Source organism: Nematostella vectensis, chromosome 1 (genome assembly GCF_932526225.1).
Source record: "Nematostella vectensis chromosome 1, jaNemVect1.1, whole genome shotgun sequence".
NCBI lineage: Eukaryota > Metazoa > Cnidaria > Anthozoa > Actiniaria > Edwardsiidae > Nematostella > Nematostella vectensis.
In genome coordinates this window covers 8,862,916-8,884,157 of record NC_064034.1, presented here as the reverse complement: position 1 = coordinate 8,884,157, position 21,242 = coordinate 8,862,916, and the positions used below count along the sequence as shown (strand labels likewise).

The window sequence follows — 21,242 nt, the reverse complement described above, 5'->3', positions numbered from 1 at the left end:
TCTGTACGAGAGAACTCCCGTCGGATGGATCTATGAATTGAGATGCGTAAAGGACTGATTTAAAAACATCTTATATGTCATATAAGATGAAGTTTACAGAATTTGTGAAAAGGTACCCTTACTATTCACGCTTTAGGTTCTCTGCCGACGAGCATGGCGATGTGCAATTCGTTTTCAATGGGGACGAATACGATCCATTCGACAAGAATGGGAATCTAGTCAAGACGTTATACCACTTCCCCGGTGACAGCTGGAAACCCGAGAATATCCAGGATTTTCTAGTCGCCGACGACACACAAGCATACAAGGAAACGATCCAGCAACTGTTTGGGTTCCCAAAACAATACAGACTAGACGCGCGTGCAGAGTACAAGATATTGCCGTGGGACGAAAACCCTACGAGAAATAATTACGTCTCTTTTAATGTTTTTATAACACCAAAGGTGAAGACACTTTGTTTTTAGGGACATATTCACCGACAGCTTGCTAGTATTCAGAACAGCAAAGGAGGCTAGTAGGTGGCTCGACGCCCCAAACCTCAGTTATTGGAGTCAAGCCTTAAATTTTGCTATGTTTTGCGCGACTGCTGGATGTGGTGTGACGCGTGACATGATTGACGACTCTCAAGTGGGGTCATTCTACAGATTTCACATCATTTTCACTATCAGACGAATATTAAACGAGCTACAATGCCCTCTTCCAAAAGATAGGCTCTTTAGTTGGAATAAAAACTTCTACAGCGAAGCAGCTTACCAAAAATTAAGGACAGAATTCCGAACTGGTGACGATTTCCGGTTCCTCGGACCGATAAATCATGGGTTAGGGAACGTTTATAATTGTGATTATCACGGCTTGTCATCTTCTAACGACAAGTATAAGCCTTATAGCACCATTGATCAATTACACGACGAATGGGACGCTGCCAAAAGCGACCACGAACACATGAATCACTTTGAGATCGAGTACCTGAAAGACCTTAGAACTGGGTTTCAGTATGAGTGGTTCTTTCCGGAAAAATCACTGGGGTTAACCAAAGCTGGGTTGTCTAGGATAAACCAGAGCATCGAAGCCTTTGTTTACTGTATTCTAGGCGCGCAAGTTCAGACCCGGTCGTCAATCGTTGGTGATAGCGGTTCAGCTCAGGAAACGAAACAGGTCTTCACGAAACTCTTTGAAAGCGCGGTGGTGGAAAACAGTATATCGAAAAGTATACAACGGTATCAGTTTGCTTTACAACAGGCGAGACAAAAACTAGACCTGGCTTTCGCCCTCGGCTGTTGGTTGAGTCCATCGTATCTTGTGATAAATAACAACACTTCGATCGCTGGCTATAATAACAAGTTACAAAAAGCCACCACTGATATGAAACTGGGGCTGAATCCAATAAATAACGAGATAAAAACGATCCCAAAACATAATATGGGTCATTCAAAGATTGTGTTACCTCATACCGAGTCAGTCACGGCTCACAAACCGGAACCGGAGGCGAAAACTAACCCAAAGCCGGACGTGATTAAACCCACGAACACGCAGCACGAAAATAACCTTGTCACGATCACAGCCTTTACGGCTGGTTTAGCTTGGTATCTATTCCGGTAACATGCGGGATGCATGTGGACGGATGTGATGTACCGCAAGAAGACAATACCTGTTCACGTGTGCATACCAGACCACCCTGGCGACCGCGAACTCCCAATGTAAATACAAAACCTATTTTCAGAATCGCTCGTTGTTAGGGTGATTAGGAATGTATGTGTTTTGTAACGTGAGGCGCGTTACAAAACTGAGTGGGTCAATGTTAATTTCCGTTACACGTTCTGCAATGGTGCTTTTGTCTATCGTGTTCGCATATTTGAGACCCTCCGCATAACTTACAAAAGGGTCTCTGTTTGCCGTGTTCACACATCCCTTTCCCCTTGCAGTCTTTACAGACATATCTTGCTCGTCTGTGCTCACAAATGCTACCGCCGTTACATTCTCTGCACCGCGTTTTTCTCCGGTTGTGAGGGCAGATTTGCGATCCGTGACAATCTTTGCAATAATATTTCACTCTGCCATGAAGACACTTATAATCCGTTGTTCGCTTTACGGGGGATACTTTCGAGTCTTTCACCGTTTGGTTCTCCATTTCTATCAAACCGGTCATGTCCTTAAATCACTTTTCAAAAAAATTTTTTTTTTTTGACACCACACACCAAAGCATGCCTCTCACGCCTCCCGGCCGAAGCACTCCTCCAGGGTCTTCTTCTCATCTTCATCCAGACACCAGTCCCAGAACCTGTCTGGGTGCCAGGCCACCCGGAGCAATTCACCCTCCAACTCCTTGAACCTCAACTCGTGGGGCACCCTCGCCACACCGGGCGTACCAGCCCGGACCGCCAACCGTGATAAACTGTCTAGATTGGTCGCCCCTAGTCTGACACACACCTTCGCGACGTCAGATCTCTGGTAGACGACAGCTTGGAGGAGACACCGGTTGAAGTCATCGGTCCTCCAGTCATTAACGATATCCCTAACGCACGACCCGGCCGGCCCGAACGAGGCCAATACGTGCGCGTCCCTGGATCTGCCCAGGCCCTCTATTATACGTTCGACGAGTCTGGTCTTTCCTAGTCTACCAAAGTTTTTGAGACCTATATTATGAGCCAAATACTTGAGCCTGCCGGCATCTAGCCTCAGCAGGCCGTTCTCGCCCAGATCCCCGATCTCACCCAGCGCCTGGCCCGGCCCGCACTCCGACCCACAAACCCCGCATATCCCACCACGATCTTTCTCAGGCGGCTCCGCAAAGGAACCGTCGAATATGCTCCACGAGTACGACATCGCGTTTCAATTGGTGCCCCCATGTTCTTAAATCAATTCTCAAAGATTTAGGAACGTCTCCTCAGCCCCACGCTCTCACTTCATCCGGAACAGCTTCCCCAACTCCTTCCTCTGGTCCTCATCAATGCACCAATCCATAAACCTGTCAGGATGCCAAGCTACTGGCATTAACTCCTCCTCAATGCGCTTCTGAAACGTTCGCTTGTGGTGGTGTCTAAACAGCTCCTCATGTAGGGACACCCATCCCTGCGCCTCGCGTAGTATATCTAGGGCCTCACGCATCCACCAGTAGATCGCGTAGACCATAGGCCTAACGAGGTCAACCGCACCCCACTCAAGGCACAGCCTCATAATATCAAGACTATCACATTCAGTGGCCTCTAACAGGGCGAAGTCTGGACTGAAATCCTCAAAGCTCTCCCTCAGCAGACTTAGAAACTCATAGCACCTATTGGACACCGCCGCAATGGTGTAACCAGAGACATTGTCACCAACACCCTTATCCACCAACCACTTGGCGACCTCCACCCGGTTCCACGCCGCGGCCTCAATCATGGCCTCCTCCCAGACAAACACATCGTCGCAGTAGTCACCCAGCACCTCTAAAACCCCTATATAACCGTACCTGACCGCCTCGGTGGCCGGCTCAAAGAACGAACAGGCCCCCAACTCACAACACATTCTAACGGCCCTGACGTCACCGTACTTGCCGGCCCTCTCCATTTCTGAGTCTAGGTATTCTAACCACTCCCAGTGATCACCATCAGGGTCCTCGATGTCATACTCCACATCAGATATCTTAGCACCGGCGCCACGCAGCATCCTCACAGTCTCCAGGTGACGACCAGACACCGCGCAGCGCAGCGCCCGCCCCAACCCACCAGCGCCCCACTCCAGACACTTCCCCACCGCACCAACATGACCATGGGAGGAAGCGCACGCCAAAGCCTCATCGAGGTTGACCACCCCATAGCGGCGGCACGCCTCCATGACCTCAAGATTGTTATAGCTCACTGCGGCTAACATGACTTTCTCCAGCTCATCACAGAGGCGGTCGCCTGGACCGCTGAAGTACTCCTCCATCTCCCCCACACCACCACCGCTGGCGGCGTTGACCACTGACTCAAAGACGGTTTGATCGTAGTCATCAGACACACCACAGAACGCATCGAACCATTGAGGTCGTCCATCGTAGTCGTCAGTGGGGTCCCCCCACGAGTCTCCCCAGGAGTATATATCACTCATGTCATCATCAACCACGGACATTGGGGTGGTCTCACGCCCCACCAGTAATCTTGTTCCAACCATTTATACAATCCACGCAAATCTTTAAACCACTTTTTTCGAATTTTTTTAGACGTGTTAATTCACATCTACTCCGAACCGACAGTTTTCTGGAAATCCTGATTTCTCTGGAAATCAGGAAACATCATACCACACCGGGCGTACCTAGGACTGTGGCCACTTCTCTCGCTTTCCTACTGATGGTTAACTCGGAGACGCCCGTTCTCTCGGAGAATTTTTTAAGTGTAATATCGACCCCCTTTAGCCGTACCCAATAATAGGTTAAAGCAGCCGCAAAGGATTGCGGGCGAGCGCGATTCAACTCAGACGAGCGATTCTTAGATCTGTAGTAGAGCTGGACCACCTCTCCCTTCTGTGCGGGGGACGCCGAGAATCTATCCATCACATCGCGAATGTGGTCCACGACGGTGGGAGACGTTCCGTGTAGTAAGTAATCTTTAGGCATGTTAACACTAAAGATTTTTAGACCCTTAAGACAACTCTTCCTGCTCAATCCAAAAGTCTTCATTAAGGTTTTCGGTGTCTGACACTTACCGGACATCTTGCAGGCGTAGTAAATGCATGCAAAGACGATCGCCTTCCGTGGGTCGCCGCGAAAAATCTGGCCTTTCGTCACCTGAGTGTATATCTCGTTAGCTTTGGCTACAATTACCCCACTAAAACCCATATTCTCCACATCCTTGTCAATATTTCTATCCTCAGACCTACGTATCTGGACCCGACTTGGATTCGAAGACCGTTTGCCGTCGGAATGTCCGTAAAAACCCCATTCCCTTTCGTGCGCGATCACGCGCTGCATCTGTTCCCCGCACTCTAAGCAACTAGTGACCCCGTCTTCTGTGACCAGGTCGTCATGATTGCAAAGGGTGTTACTACTATCCTCGTCTCCCAAGGAGGCTCTACTAGTCTCGTATTCGGTGAGGGCTCGGTCAAACAGTGCAAATTCCGGCATGAGGGTGGGGACGTCAATCTCAGGCACCGGTCCGCCGGGGATATTATATGGTGGTGGTGACCGATCTTCAACCGTGCGTTCAACTGTTCGTTCCTCCATTTTATCAAACTGTTCATGTCTTTAAACCACTTTTCAAAGGCTTTTCAGATGTGAAGCTGAGAGGCTATCCCCTCGAGCTCCCCCTAGGTGGGGTCTAAAGTCTCCACACCACATCTGTGGACTAGTATCTCACCCATCTTTTTTCACCATACCGTGGCATGGAGACTAACATTGCTAAAACACCGAGGACAATTGTCGCCGCCCCGGCCACAAACCCAACGGGGTCGAAGCTTCCGTATTCTGAGTCTTCATAGTAATCAGCGTCACAACAGCAGTGTTCAGGTCCCACATCCGCAGTGTTACTCACATTCACCTCCAGCACCGAGCAACCGCCGACTGTAGCCGCATCGTTTTTAATCTTCACCTCCGTATTTGATGTCATTTTATCTAGGACCCCATACGTCTTTAGACCAGAATAGCCTCCCGAGCTCCCCCTAGGTGCGACACGTGACAAAGTGATTGACAGGTTTTTGACAAAATGATCGACAGGTGGGCGTGGCTACCACGTGGCAAAATGATTGACAGGTTTTTGACAAAGTGATTGACAGGTGGGCGTGGTCGTCACGTGACAAAGTGATTGACAGGTTTTTTACAAAATGATTGACAGGTGGGCGTGGTCGTCACGTGACAAAGTGATTGACAGGTGGGCGTGGCTATCACGTGACAAAATGATTGACAGGTTTTTTACAAAATGATTGACAGGTGGGCTTGGTCGTGCAAGAGATCTCTGGCAAACTCGCGCATGCGCAGGTCGCGAGGCTTGGCGGAGGTGCGCGGAGACTTTTGCGCCATTTTTGGAATGAAATTTGGGGAGATCAAAAAGTTGCGCCAGCTGCGCCAAAACCCTACTACTAAAGGACAGAGCTTGGGACTTACCACAATACATCTGCTGTGCTCATCTCTTGGTCAGAAACATCGTCGCATGTCAGCTCATATACCAAAGTAGCTATGCGAGGAGTGCACTCTGGTGCTGGGAAAATGAGTCAGAAAGCCAGTTCTTGTGCCAAAAAAAACAATATATAATTTACCAGCTGGGAGGTCCGTATCCTGAAATACCATGACCGAGGTATTGAAATTGATGACCGAGGCCGAAGGCCGATTTTTCAACTTTGTTTACCTTACGGGCTTATGGTTGCACGAGGCGAGGTTTCTCTTCTGACTTGCGCCGATGTTCGTGAAGATTTTGTTCGCTCATGATCATTCAATAAACTCCATTTTGTATTTGCACACAACGCTTTTAATCCTCCAGAAATACAGAACTTCCAAAGAAGAAATTCTCTGAGTTTTGACCAACAGTTTTGTAAAATAATTTAGTCCAAATTGAAACGTCGTTCTCAACTCGAATTGATCGTAGAAATGTCTTCTTTCGCTTTAAATCCTCCACAGACGATAAAATATATTCACCAAAGAACTTCTCTTGAATGTGTATACGTTAAGCTGGTTATGTAGGTAAATTCCTAGAGTGATTTGTCGTTTTTCTTCGTATGAAGAGACGATTTGCTGCCTTTTTTATCCCAAATAAACTTTCAGCAAACTTGAAATTGTCGCGCGCGTTGCAAAATCATGACGGGAAATTGTCAAAACACAGGGAGTTTGAAGCCGATTTTCCGTAAAGTCAATGATTCTAGATGAGATGACAAATAAACTGCCGTTTTAGTGTGAATATATAACCTCGGGGGTAAAAATCCAGTTTTCGGTGGTCATTTTACAAATCAACTATTTTGAGCTTTGGAGGAGGTGAGCGGTACGGTAGTCGCGGGGTCCGGATCGTAGGATACCAGACCTCAGGAGAGCCAATCAGAGGGCGCGATTTGATGGATACCGGACCCCCAAAAAATAATAATATTTATTTGGAGTAGAACATCACCAAACGGTGTCGAAGCATACGCGGTGCGAGTTGTTGCCTGACAGAGTGTGATAGGTAGCACATCTCATTTGATAAAAATGAATAACATCTAGTTCATTTCAGATGATTCTAAGTGGCCTGCTGGCTTGTATGGGCTTCCCAAACCTCTCTCTGGTTGTCCGTCCGGTGTAGCCTGGGCAACAGGATGGCGTTTCCAGGACACGAAGGACAAGAATCCGTCCAATTCTCGCTCAACCAATTTCCACATGGAGGGCCTGGTGCGGGAGAGTAGTGTAAACAGGTCATTCTGTATCAAAAATCAACGGGATGATGATGCCACTACCACTAGGCCCATTTGGCCTGATGGTATGCATAATATAAGTTTGCCTACATGTTCTGCTTGTTATATCAGGGCCGTAGTAGGGGGTGGGGCACTGGGGGCATGTGCCCCTCCCCCCCTCCCACCATAAACAGTAGGGGCGTGGCCGTCCCCACCCAAAAAAATTAATGTTCCTGTATTGTGCCCCCCCCCCCCCCAATGTTTCGATACGGCACTGTATATGGCACTGTATACGGCACTGTATATGGCTTTGTATGAAGCGTGTCTTTCATCAATAGCTCAGAAACGTTTATATATTTACACCTCAACAACTGTCTAACTGTTACGTGTTACACTTTATTAGGCAAGTACTGCATCTACCAGTCAGACTTAAGCTGTCCTACAGGGCTCCGTGCCGGCTCGGTCACTTGGGGAGACGAGGAGACCAACAATCTAAACTCCAAGGGTGGGGTCCTACCCAAAGGCAGCTATAATGACGGTGTTGATCCACCCATCACCGCTCTACAGTTCTGCTGTAGTGTAATGGGGGATCCCTCTGTACCACTTTCCCTCCCCGTGGACTCACCGTTTTATTTGATGCCGTATGGATCGAAAGAGTGTCAACAGGTCGAGTGGGCAGTGGGGGAATTAGAGTGGATTTATTTTGACTCCAACGGTATCCATAATGAAGTGCGAGCACCCTATCCATATGGCGCAAACGTGGTGGGACATACTATACACTACTGCTACTACACAAGTAAGTACTACTGCTAATAGACGAGTAAAGTTCTTAAGGCGGTGTGATACTAAAAAAACTACAAGTTTGAAGTAACACTCAGCGTAACACTCACTAGTTCCTGTGTTTTTAATATTATTGCATGAAATTTGGCAGGAATAATTATTGATAGTGTAGTAGTGTAATGAACCTCAAAAACCTTGAAATTTTTACAATGCTTAGTAATATGAAGGCTTTTTACCAAAGAATGCTGGTTAAAATTATAAGCTTTTTGTTTGTTTACTTGATAATTTTCCATTTATGTCAACTATATAGCAATTTTAGGTTCATTACATAGTTTGAGGTATTAGCAATGAATATCCTTAGTTTGGTTTGTGTTCCAATTATAGTTTCAGAGCTAGAGCTGTAACCGTAAGAGCATTAAAATCATGTATTTTGGGTGTGGCTTGGTTACCATAGCAACAGTAACTGCCAAAATTGGTATCGAATGATTAGTCTCAATGAGGTTAATGATATGTGAAATAATAAAACTGCTAAGTCTTTTGCTTAAAACTTTTGTTGTCTTGGGTATCATACCCCCTTAAAAGTTTGCCATACACTCACCCTTGCATGCAAATAGCACCAGCAAGTATGTCTGATTTTGCCTGGGTGAGGCTTCTCCTGCTTGTCTTTTTTCAAATAGGTGTGAACTTATTATTGCTTTCCATCTTTTACAGGCTGCAAGTACAATCTGATGGACTCAACAGGTACTTTCCAGTCCCCTCGCTTTCCTCAGAAATACCCGGATGGACAGTTGTGCTCGTGGAGGATCATTGTTAATCCTGGCCACGTGGTTAATGTCCACTTTACTAATTTCTCGCTAACTGGAGGCTCCAGCAGCGACGTGCTCAAATTATTTGACGGCGGAAGCGATAGAGCAAAACTGATGACAAGTCTCTATGGCAATGTGATACCGGGTGACGTGAGGTCAACAAGTAATGAGCTGTTTGCAGTGTTCAGCTCTGATAACGCGTGGAGTGGTGGAGGTTTTCGAGCGGAGTACAAAGCAGTGGATCCTGTAGAAGGTACCATGGACCAGATTATATTAGGGACAGAATGGCGCATACAAAATGCTTAAAATTAAGATGGGTGTACAGAGCAAAAAAATGAAAAAAAATGGCAAGTTTTCCCAAAATAAGGTCTGGTTAACTTCGGTAAGCTTGGATTTTTGCATAGATTTCCTTATGTTAAGTAAACCAACATATCGAAAATTGTTTTTTTTTTTTCAATGGATTAGTCCTCGAGATATGATATGAGGCTTGAAGTGCAATTTTCAAATAAATATAAAATATGAATTCTGTCAAATGGGTGTTGAAAAGGTTAAAGAGTAATAAAGCCAAATACCGAGAATATAAGACCCTTTGCCGAACCAGCTATTGAAAATGAAAAAATGTACCTGGGATGATTAGGGCAAGCCTTCTCGCCCTAATCATCCCAAATGAGATGTGTGCCCCTGGATTCAAAACCGTACCAAGTCTACCAAAGTCACTAGATCAGGACAGCGACACTGTTGTGTGTATGTGTGTACGGGGGAGGGGGGAGGAGGGTTTGCGCAGCCCCTTTTGCAGCCGCCAGAATTACTCGACTAATGGAACTCTCGAGTCTGAGCACACGAATGAGCTGGCGGCCACATAGGATAGGATAGTGTTGTTTATGTCACTGTATATTCATTCTCGTCTAGGCTCTATTTCCAGCCGTCAACATATCTTTTATCAACATATTTTTTATAAATCCAGTACAGACAGCAACTTCATCATCACCGACAACTAGTGAAATTGCATCACCAACAACACCTACAACAACTAAGGTCGTCGCGACTGACGTTCCAACTACGTCACTCGAAATTACGACAGAAGTCTACACGACTGCTAATAAGCAGGCTTCCGCTGCACCGCAAAAGAATTGTGCCGAGGGCTCAGAGCGAGTTTCCTTGGTCGCTATACTAGTGCCTTTAGTGTGTTTGGTTGGGACGATTGGAGTCGCGGGATTTCTGTTGTATCGTTGGAGGTATTGTATTGATATTACTTTCGCTAGTTACAATTGTAGCGTGCTTTTTATCGCGAGCGGCCCTTCATTGATGTTGAGTCCAGTATCGAATTCCAGTTTTTGTTGGAGAACATTCATTATATACAACATCCCTTAGTAAGAAGTCGACTTTGGGACTTCCTAGAATTTCCAAGCCTTGAAACAGTCCCTTTTTTGTCGATTGGACGATCGTCCACTATCGTGTACAGTAAAGCTATTTTTTTCAATTATTAGGAACCAGGGAAAAGCAAAGCCAAGCGTAACAGTGGAGTGAGTATCCAATGGTGGCTCTAGGCATATGCTGCCAGGTCCCTAGCTTACCCTAAGCATACCTAAGATTTTCATTTTCCTTCTCCACCCTTTTCTAACATTCAGGCACGGCAATGCTGGCCTAAAAATTGGGGCCTCAAGACAGCTATGAAGACAGGGGGGGTGGGAGGGGGTACGGGGCGTGACTTAAAGGGTTTTCTTCCCTAAGGAAGTCTGTCAATTTTAAAACACTAAATAATTGACAGAAAAAAAAAGAGCCTTTGCTTTTTCAAATTCATCAATGGCGCCCCTTCCCAACAAGAAGATTGGAAAATTTACCTAATCGATGGACCCTTAAACTCAGGTACCACAGCGGATGCGTCCAGAACCCGGCATATGAGAGGTAAGACTAAAACGTTACACTTTTTTGAAAATCCTTAGTCTAAACCCAACTTTATGTTACCACAGAAACAGCATTATTACGATGCAAGACCCAGAAGAGGAATCGGTCGCTCACAACAAGCTCCCTCCACCGGCATCTGATCTTTTTAACCATTCAGAAGAGATCTATCAGGAAATGGATAAAGAAACCGACAACCCGCTGTACGAAACTAGCGCCGTCGAAGATGCAGCAACGAAAAATATAATTTATGACGCGCTGGACTGAATTACTAAGTATTTTTTGTAAATAAATTACTACTATAATTCAAGCCAATTTTGTACCAAAGCAAGAATGAAAAATAATAGATAAATAATGTTTGTCAAATGTACGCCACTAACCCAGCCCCCTTCCCCCTCCTCGAACAACGAACTCGCGGAATACACATGATCCCCGTGACTCTAGTAACATTTGATAATTACTCGTCAGCTAGTATTATTGTCTTGCTGTAGTTCGCCTCGCCCATACCACCTCTGGATCCTAATGGGCTCACCCGTCAGGGTTTCTCCCCATATGGGCGGATGTTATGGGGGAGTAGAGGAATTTTGTAATAATCTACAAGCGAGTCGCACACAATTTAATACAACACAATATTACAAAGCGGTAGGAAATTTATTATAATATATATCTCTATATTTGTATTCTTGATTAATAAACATAACCTTATTCATTTTCCGAGCAGCATTTAAGATTTTGCAATTTATTGCATCAGCAACAAGTGATTTTGTAATTCTTAGAAGCTCAAAACAAAAACCCAGAAGGCATTGCCTCTCGACCCAGGCTTTTCAGACAGCCAGCGACCAGCCTGCGCTCCTGTATACTGTAACCAGAATGCCTTGCAGCCAAGACATGCCCACCCGTGATAACCTGCCGGCAGAATGATAAAATTGAACGGCAAATCTATTTAATACTCCTTTTCGACAGCACCTTGCGCCATTGGCGAAGCGTTGTTAGAGACGAATAAAAACAATGGTTTTACAGTCGCTAACTTTGCGTGGTCAACTGTTACATCACTTTAAAACTAGGGTTTCACTTTGACGTCGCAGGGCATTGTGTAAAGCTATGTGCATGAGACTCGGGGATTTCTGGGTAGAGCTATGCTGGAAAAGCAATGATGTCCGCAAGGAATGCTGGGTAGGGTTATGGCTGCAAGGAACGTTGGGTAGTGTGACGGTCGCAATGGATGCTGTGAAGGATAATTACCGCAAGAAATGCTGGATATTTATTTCATTGCGCATTGCATCTCAGCACGCCAAGATGCGTGTGTATTGTACTGAACCGTGGTCGACTGGGCGGTAAAATGTCCCAGCATTCTTTCATAAGTCGGTACACAGAGGCCGGACAGTCTACCGGACAAGGCAGCAGTATGCATTCTCGTAATCGGAACATTACATCCTCGTTAGAAAATCCGAAATGTGGCTGAGCACCGTAAGAGAATAGTTCCCATAGAAGGACTCCAAACGACCATATGTCCGTCTCCGGAGTAAAGCGATAGCTGAGGATAGCTTCAGGCGCCATCCACCTAACGGGGAGGGGCCGCCTATGCAGCTGTCGATAATAGTCATGTGAGTAACCCAATCGCGTTAAAGCAACGTCCGTAATCTTGACCGTCCGGCCCGGTCCGACCATACAGTTCCGAGTGGCCAAATCGCCATGAACAATGTTATTACTCGATAAGTAGTTCATTCCTGCCGCCACCTGATATGCGATCGATATTAAACCGTCACACCACAGGGGGTCCGCAATCTCCTCCTCGGCCTCCGGATCGTCGATAGGAGCGTTTCGGACGAGGTACTCGTGCAAGGTCCCATATTCGAGGTACTCGTAGAGCACACACGTAGGCACGCTTTTGTTGCACATGCCGACTATTGTTATAATGTTCGGATGTTGCAGTTTCGACCATGCTTCCGCCTTCTCAAAGAACTCGTCTCTGACGTCGACTTCGTGCGATTCTCGTAACGACACGACAAGGACGCTTGTGGCCATCAGACGGCCCTCGGATTTGGTCGTTATTTCTCCGAAGTAGACTTTGCCGTAATCACCTTCTCCGAGCTCTTTAAGTAACCTCAGAGATTCCTTGATTTCGCGAATCTGTAGAAAGGGGAAATCGCTCCGTCAAGCTTACAAAACAAGATTTACAGCTGAACTAGTGCCCCCCTCCCCCGTTAAGCAAGAATTAACAAGGGTGCTAGTTCAAAAACTAGCCATCCCTCACAAGGCATCGAAACCTCACGTCCATGTTCAAATCAATCATTTCAAGAAGTCGAGTGTGTATTACAGAGACGTGTAACTATCGTTAATCGTGCGAACTCGAAAAAGACTCCCTCCTGGAAGTTTAATGTCAGCGGTCGGCACTTAGCTGTAGTGCGCGCGCAGATTATTGACAACACAAAAAACGGCAGCATCTGGGTGTTTACCTTGGATGTCGTCTTCACTATGACCGGCATGAGAGGCATGGGCGCGGCGCTCTCATCCGCCTGGTAGATAATCTGCTTGTCGCATCGCCAGCAGAAGAAAATCACCACAGAAAAGAAGATGACGGCTATGAGCAGGCAAGGGATCACGGTATACAGGATGCTGACCACGTGGATCACGGGCAGCTCGTCTTCTATAAGAGAAGAAATTGGAGAACGCGCTGTAGAGTCAATATTTAAACAAGGGGCTAAATTAATTTGCGTGCGGAGAATGCAAGAGAAGATATGTGAAAAGCACGTGAATATCCTTTCTTGAACACGTGGTTGCACCATAGTTTGTGGTTGCACATGCGCTTTTATGTTATGCACGTGGAAGTACTACATTAATATGTGATTGCCAACAGTATATTTTTTTATCTACCGTGGGCTACGGACTATTAATGGTTAGCCTGCTAGCCGGCTTTTATTCGGGCTTATTCGGAAATGTTTCGTTTTTCGATTTTTGGATTTATGCGGCGCGCGTGAAGGCAAGGTGCGCTTGGTGAAAACAAAACAATTCCGAATACGCCCGAATACGCCGGCTAGCAGGCTATTTCCTGGTTAGCGATGAATTCGTCGAGCTGCTGATAGAAAATGTGAGATTTCTATTAATATTGTGATAAAATCAAATGTTTTATGAACCATTCTCGAACTTTTATTCGCAAAGTAAGAAATGATTTGAGCGAGATAAAGTCATGTCGCTCAAAACAAACTTCTTGGATTTGTGAGTGCGTCATTTGTTTTGAAGTATTTCGCTTCAGGGCACCGCGGACAGACGGCGGTTCCTTTTAGAAGATAATTCTGTCTAAACACATTCAACGTTTTTGTCGGTTTTCGTTAAACATTAGCGTTGGTATTTTAAATTGTATTTAACGCTAAAGTTTTGTTTACGAAAGACAAGTAAAAAATAAATGTCTACACACTTCTATGGTCCACCATGCTTATGGTTCGCTAAATTCAGAACGATTCCACTAACACTATCTCATCTTTTGCAAATTCCAAATTCTGTCCACACAAAATCACTTATTTCTAGTTTACGAAAGACAAGTAAAAATTAACGGTCTACATACAGACTTTTATGGCCAATCTTACTAATGGTTCTTTAAATTCGGCAAGGTTCCACTAATACACAATATCTTTTCATACGCAAATTCCAAATTCTGTCCAAACAAAAGAACTTATTAGTCGTAAGCTAGTTGTTTACTCGTACATACAGGGGCACTAAACACATCATATTGTCAGCGCATGTAGTGTCTACAATTTGGCTTACCACATTTCGCTATGTCACAGTAATCATATCTCTGGCGAGGATCAGTAGTAAAGCACCAAGGGCGCTGCTTCTTGCCACCAGGGTTGCGGCAATAGTTATGCCCTCCACGCAACTCGTGGTAAGTTGCGGGCGACATGAGGTGAAAGTGTGGCGTTGTCACGTTCCATCTCTGACACCCAAAGCCTTTTTCGGTGACGCTGATGTTTCCATTATAATGTTCTCCAGTGCCATTAAAGCATAGATCTCCTATAATACAGCAGACGGATTAGTTTGTAAAGCCACACTACAGCGGTGTAGCCAGGATTTTTAACAGAAGGGGGCCCAAAAAGGACTTTCAAGGCATTTTCTCTTTTGTTTTAGATAATGTCTCATACATTTACTGTATTTTTGGCTGCTAAAGGGGGACCCGGGCCACCTAGGCCACCCCCCTGGCTACGCCCCTGCACTAATAATGGCAAAGCGAGTTTCGAAAATTCTCAACCCCATGCAAACAGCGCCAACATCAACTAGCATTCCTGGCTGGCCACAAGATAAAGAAAATGATGTACAAAAAGAGCCCTGGTCGTTTTCGCCATCTATCTGATTTCGCGGAAAAGAGTGGGGCTTATTGGCAGGGCTTGGTGCATTTCTCGCGCTGACTATATCAAGTACATCTATTTAGCTTTCATTGCTTGTGTCTCGATGTTACATATTTAAAAGGATTCATTTCACAACACCAACGGAGGGAAAGAAAGCAAACCATCTCTTGTTTTTATCAAACAAATGACTTCGACTCGTCCCCAGGGGGTCTTGTGACAGCAGTCTGTTGTCAAACATTTTCTGCGATATATGGCGAGCGGCAAATTAAAAGTGATGTCATTAACCGACAAGCCGCTCAGCCAATAGAAGCCAAGGGACGAGACTACAACCGACTACTGTAATTGAGGATATTCTGGAAGGGAAGCAAAAGTCTCTAACAGTAGGGGCGTATTTTAGTCATTTTTTTTAATAATTAAAAGTTTAACAGGACTTCTCTTTTCCGAGAGTGGTGTCCTTATAACAGTGTCCGACTAGCAGTTGCTTCTAACTTTTCAAACAAGAAAATATTCATTGTAACCATACCTTTGCTCTCTTTTGGCCAGGCTCTTCTAGTCTGTATCCCTAACCGAATGCATTTCTTTCCCTGAACACTATCCCGACTTGGGAGACGCTCACAATCAGGAAACAATACCACAGATAGAGACTCCTTCTGCACTTCTTTATACTCCTCTGAGCAAACGTCTTTCCTCAAGAGATCACACTCGTCATAGCAAAGAGGGCGGGGCTGGGGCTGAGATGCAGCATCATCACAATAGGGGAACAAGTAGTGGCACAGGAGGGGGAGGACATAAGGCTGGCAGCTATCACTGAGTTTTTTAGAACGGGATATAGTATTGAAGGCAATCTCTAGCTTCTTCTCAATGGACCCTTGCTGATTGACAGCGCTGATGAAAACACTCTTTTTATGATTGATGGACTTGGAGCAGATGTGTCCGGTGTACCTCACACAGTATCCTGGCCTTGTAGTGGGGCCAGGGTAGTTGCTATAACAGAGAAGAAAACATCCAATGAAGATCATTGAATTGTATTTTTAGTTAAATTGAAAGTACATGCCAATAGCTCTGACAGTTAACCACTAAGTGGTGAACTGCCCTGCATTATTCATATCCAGATGTAAAAACAGCAAAATGCAGGCACAGGTCACATGGGCTACAAAATTTCATAAAATTTATTGGTGTTATTGAAAATAGTTTAGGGAGACAAATAAGGTGCCTACTGCAGAAAGAGGTGAGAATTTTATGGAATCCTCCTTTAGGAACTGTGGCTACTTTTCTTCAATTAGCAGCGGAGTAGCCAGGATTTTTAACAGGAGGGGGCCCAAAAGGCTCTTTCAAGGCATTTTCTTCTGTATTTTAAAAAATGTCTCATACATTTACTGTATTTTTGGCTGCTAAAAGGAAGCCCCGGGCCCCCTAGGCCACCCCTCTGGCTACGCCCCTGATTAGACTCACCATAATAACAACAACAGCAGCAACAACAACAACAATAGTAATAAAAACATCAAAATTAGAAGTAAATACTCACATATCATCTGTAAATGCTTCATCAGAAGACTTGAAGAGGGTGAAGTTTGTCACAGGATCTGATAAAAAAATTAATATAGAATTACAAGAAGAGTGATGACATTAATTTTGTTGCTCATTTACGTCTAATGTTACAAGAGGGAATTAGTTTTGAAAGTTAATTAGAGGTTTCATATACATCACATTAGTAAATGATTTATACCTTCAGTATCTATAAGTTGTCTTGTTGGAAGTTCTGGAGCTGTTGTAGAAAATACAATAACATCAATATGATTATTTGTGTTCAATGCAAGGTAAAAACCTATAATTACTAAAAATGTTTTATAAGGTATATGCCATTCATTTACACCTATTTCCAGGTTGTACTGGAGAATCTATGTGTCGTAACCCAAGTTGGTTCATGCGAAGTATGAAATGACTAAACCCTCATCTCTGAAAGCCATATGAATGTTAACAAACATATAAAAAAACTGTTCAGATTTGCAACAGTAAATGTGTTTCTATCTACATTTATTTGCTTATTTATTTGATACCAATGAAGCAGGACGGGTCACGATACATGGATTCCCAGAGTGCAATCTCATTTGAAATAGGTGTTAAAAGGTCTGCATCATTTTCATTTTAAAGAACTTAAACCCAACAATCACATCACATAAGTAATCCAAATAAACAACCCACCACTCTTTAAGCTAAATAAATAATAAAATATAATGTACCTTTAACAACTAAAAAGGCATTATTGCTAACTGCAAGGAGAAGTCCACTCCAGGCTGTACATTTATAAATTCCGGCATCTGACAACCTTAATGATTTAATCTTCAAACGTGAGCCTTCTTTCTCTTTATCCAAACTGAAAAAAATGAGGAAAAGTATGAAATGATCTGGTTAAAAAATGATGGCTACATTTTTTTCCTTCAACTAAGTAGGGATTACAGCCAAAATTAAATCATAATTCAAACAGCTTCTAGTCTGCCACCTTCCCAACTGCTAATATTTTTTATTCATTGAGGGAAAAATGTGATTTTTTTCTGAATATGATTAACATTGATCACAAATGCTTTTAGTACGAAGAAAAAAAGCTGTTAGGAAGCTTTATTCTAAAGACTATAAACATTTTCAAGCAGGAAAGTTGTTATACCAGGTCCAACTCATACTGTAAAAGACTGATTTGTATAAAATATAATAAATATTAAGCTAACTTAGTTATCAATTATAGAATAAGAATGATCAAGCAAGGAGTAAAGATCTGGGTGAAATGCTATCCATGTAACTCCCTAACCAAAAACATTTTACCATTGGGTAAGAAAATAGAATGACATTTTTTTTTACCTTTTTATTGATACTCTTCCCTTCTTGTCACTGTCCAAGGCAATACCATTTTTGTACCATGTGATATTTGCCTGGACAATGCCAGATACCACACACTTCAGTGATATTTTCCTGCCAATGATACCAGTCTCATTGTCAATTCTTGCTGACACATCAACCAGTCGAGTGTTATTGTGATTTCTGAAAGACATATTGCCCTGCTTGTCAATCAGATCTAAAGCTCTTTTACAGATTTGGGAAAGTTATGACAGAATGATAGTTTAAGTAGTGTAAATATTACTAAGAGAGATAATGGCACCATTACTTCGATGACAATGGTATCAGTAAAATTGTTGCATGTTAAAATCATGCAGACATATTTTCGGATTTTTTTTAGAATGCTGTTCAATACAATATGTACATTCCCTCATTAGATTGTTTGGAAAGAATTAAATTATAGGTGTGACAATCATTTTAGGATTTATTTTCAGAGAGGGAATAGTGTACACAAAATTTGCAAAAAGAACTACAGCTGATGACAAAGTTCAGTTTCAGTTTATTGTTTTTGTCACTTAATACATTTTTTTAAATAAAGATAATAATATAATAATTTACATAGTGTGACAAGGAGGACCGTAAGAAACCGCAAGGCTTATATGAGATGGACCCCCTAAATCTTAACAGAAAATACATATTTGATAGTTCGGACAGTCAGATTATTTATATAAATATTTGTTAGGAGAGCTTTCATATTTTTTTCATACTTATATAAAAAACACACACACACAAACACAAATCGAGAAAGAAAAAAAATTAAGAGTTAATAAGAGAAGTCTTTAATTTATTACAAAAAGAGTTAAGCGTTTTGGCAGACTGAATATCAGAAGACAATGAATTGAAATATTTAGGTCCCTGATGTCTTAACGCAAACTTATGTATATTTGTTCTAAACTTTGAAATATGGAACAAGTTAGAGCTTCTCGTGTAATAATCGTGAATTTGAGAGTTCAATTGAAATATCCTGTTAAATGTTTGGGGAAGTAACCTATTTTTAAATTGATACATTAACTTACCTATTTGAAATAAAAATAAATAATTGAATTTCAATATGTTTAGATTCCTATATATCGGATCAGTGTGTGCATCAACAATTATATGTATTGCTCGTTTTTGGAGCATGAGAATACGATTTAAATTAGATGGATAAGTGGATCCCCAAACACTAACACAGTATTGCAAGTATGGATATAACAAAGAATAATACAACGTCAATAGTGATTGCTTTGAAAGGCAAAAACTTGCTTTATACATAATTCCTGCAGCTTTTGAAACCTTACGCGCGACATTGGTAATATGTGGTAACCATGTCAAGTGTTCGTCAAGAATAACATCTAAAAATACTGTTTCTTTGACTCGCTTTATATTCTGATCACCTAAGGTGACCTTTATATCAAGGTTTTGCCTTTTTTGCTGTGGCCTAAAGATAATATAGTTTGATTTTTTTATATTTATAGATAACATGTTTGCACAAAACCAATCTGTTAATTTGTTAAGTTCATTATTGATTGTGAGACATAATGAGTCTAAGTTTTTATGGGAGAAAAATATACTTGTATCATCAGCAAATAAAAGTATGTCTAAGGCGGTTGAAATGCTACATATATCATTGACATAAATCAAAAAGACTGTCAAATGACTGTAAAATGTCACTCAAACCCAACTATCTAATTAAATTATCTATGGTTTACCCAACTCATGAAAGCCAAAAAATATGAAAAATAAAAAAGACGCGTTCTAAAAGTGCTTCCCTATTTTCTTAAAATAGAAATAACTGTTACCAATGGGTAATATGTGTTGAAATAAACATCGCACTCAGACAAAACGCAAAAAAGCGACGAGCAATTCCTCAAAGAAGGTCATAGAGAACAAAGTGACACAGGCACTAAATTGGGTTCTCTATGACACTATAATGGCTTTCCTTCGAAAGTCATTACTAAAGCGAGGCTCTTTTGTTCGCCGATTTATTGTTCTAGATCCTTGGTTTGTTCTTGTAAAAGTACTTTGATTGTATCATATTTGCCACTAATTGGTGAATCGGATTTGGACAGACAATCACCTGCCTACCTTCTTTCTCACTAAAAAGCCTAAATCTCTCTGTATTAGCAGTTTATTAATAATTAAGTAAAATACAGAGTTTAGAGAGTGATAAGTCTTCCTTTACACCTCCGTTATGCTTGTTTGCGATTTCCAACACACAAACTATTATGTATTTCTTTTAAGACAAAACTTCAACAAAATATCGGAAGGCTTTTAATGGAATAATGTTTTCATTTGATGTACTCAAACTCGAATAAAACCCCTATTTTGCCAGATCTCGCTGTGAAAGGGATCATATTACAAAGACGGCTTCTTCCGCTAAAAGGTGTATTATAATAAACAGCAATACGCTAAGTGAAACACGCGAAGCGAAACGCTCGAACGCTAGCCTTTTTTATTCTATATTTTACGAGATATTAGTAAAGATTATCTCGTTGAAGGGGCGTACAGGCTTTAAAGCAATTATTGGCGCTGTAAATACAAGTTCTGCGTGTCGCAATTACAGCTTGCTATTCGGGCCGTCAACCCCAATTATTTCATACATCAAACTTATGCGAGTAAATAAAGGCGGTGAGAAACTTAATTTGAAAACAAAACATAGACTAACACAGCAAAATACTCACTTTAAATCGTCGAGGGAGCGCTTGGCCTGTGTATGCAGCGAGTAAAGCCCTATAATGAGCACACAGATCGAACAAGGGCGATTAACAACTAAAACAAACCCATCTGAACGCTTTTACAGATGCCACAAAAAACTACCAAATACACTACTCAAACCTGTAAGCTAAGCCCAATGTTACAATAACTATGTACCTAGCTACTGTAAATCAGCTGCCTTTCGTGAAACACAACTCACAGTTGTGACTTTCAGCCCTGAAACGGCTCGTTTTCCACAAGGTGGTGAAATATTCATAGCCGCCATAATTGTATTGTAAATTGACAACAAGTAATTCAAACAACCATGTTACGCAAGGAGCTCTCACATACCTGGCAAAAATTGCACCTGAAAACCTAAAAGAATACACCAAAATCCCGCAAAAATGCCGACTCGTTCACACATTGTGAAGCTTCATGGAGCGATCGGCTCTGGGGTAAATGGCGCGGACTACACGATTCGATCGCACTTGCGTTTCTCTTGTTGTTCGTCCGCTCTGGGAGTGAGCAAAGATTATTATGGGAT

At 42.8% G+C, this 21,242-nt stretch overlaps 2 protein-coding genes across 3 annotated transcripts in view; one reads left to right on the top strand and one right to left on the bottom strand.

Annotated features, from left to right (window-relative positions):
* Nucleotides 1-11,502, top strand: part of LOC5520368 (blastula protease 10-like) — a 23,979-nt gene extending 12,477 nt beyond the window's left edge. The window contains exons 1-8 of one of the 2 annotated variants that reach the window (XM_048729542.1): nt 871-1,697; nt 7,149-7,391; nt 7,709-8,101; nt 8,797-9,144; nt 9,856-10,126; nt 10,379-10,414; nt 10,758-10,796; nt 10,862-11,502. In XM_048729542.1, the coding sequence (XP_048585499.1) occupies nt 7,292-7,391; nt 7,709-8,101; nt 8,797-9,144; nt 9,856-10,126; nt 10,379-10,414; nt 10,758-10,796; nt 10,862-11,060 (1,386 nt within the window). In that variant the 5' untranslated portion in view covers nt 871-1,697; nt 7,149-7,291 and the 3' untranslated portion in view covers nt 11,061-11,502. Of the gene's footprint in view, nt 1-870; nt 1,698-7,148; nt 7,392-7,708; nt 8,102-8,796; nt 9,145-9,855; nt 10,127-10,378; nt 10,415-10,757; nt 10,797-10,861 lie in introns of those variants that run through there. The other variant, XM_048729517.1, reaches the window with a different exon arrangement.
* On the bottom strand, nt 11,426-21,242 carry LOC5520369 (inactive tyrosine-protein kinase transmembrane receptor ROR1). The gene is made up of 10 exons (XM_048729427.1): nt 21,050-21,242; nt 20,686-20,734; nt 17,987-18,166; nt 17,374-17,507; nt 16,860-16,898; nt 16,659-16,716; nt 15,657-16,117; nt 14,556-14,801; nt 13,250-13,440; nt 11,426-12,923 (listed from the first exon to the last, which is right to left on the bottom strand). The coding sequence occupies exons 1-10, from the start codon at nt 21,120-21,122 to the stop codon at nt 12,060-12,062; spliced, it is 2,295 nt and encodes a 764-aa protein (XP_048585384.1). The 5' UTR covers nt 21,123-21,242; the 3' UTR covers nt 11,426-12,059.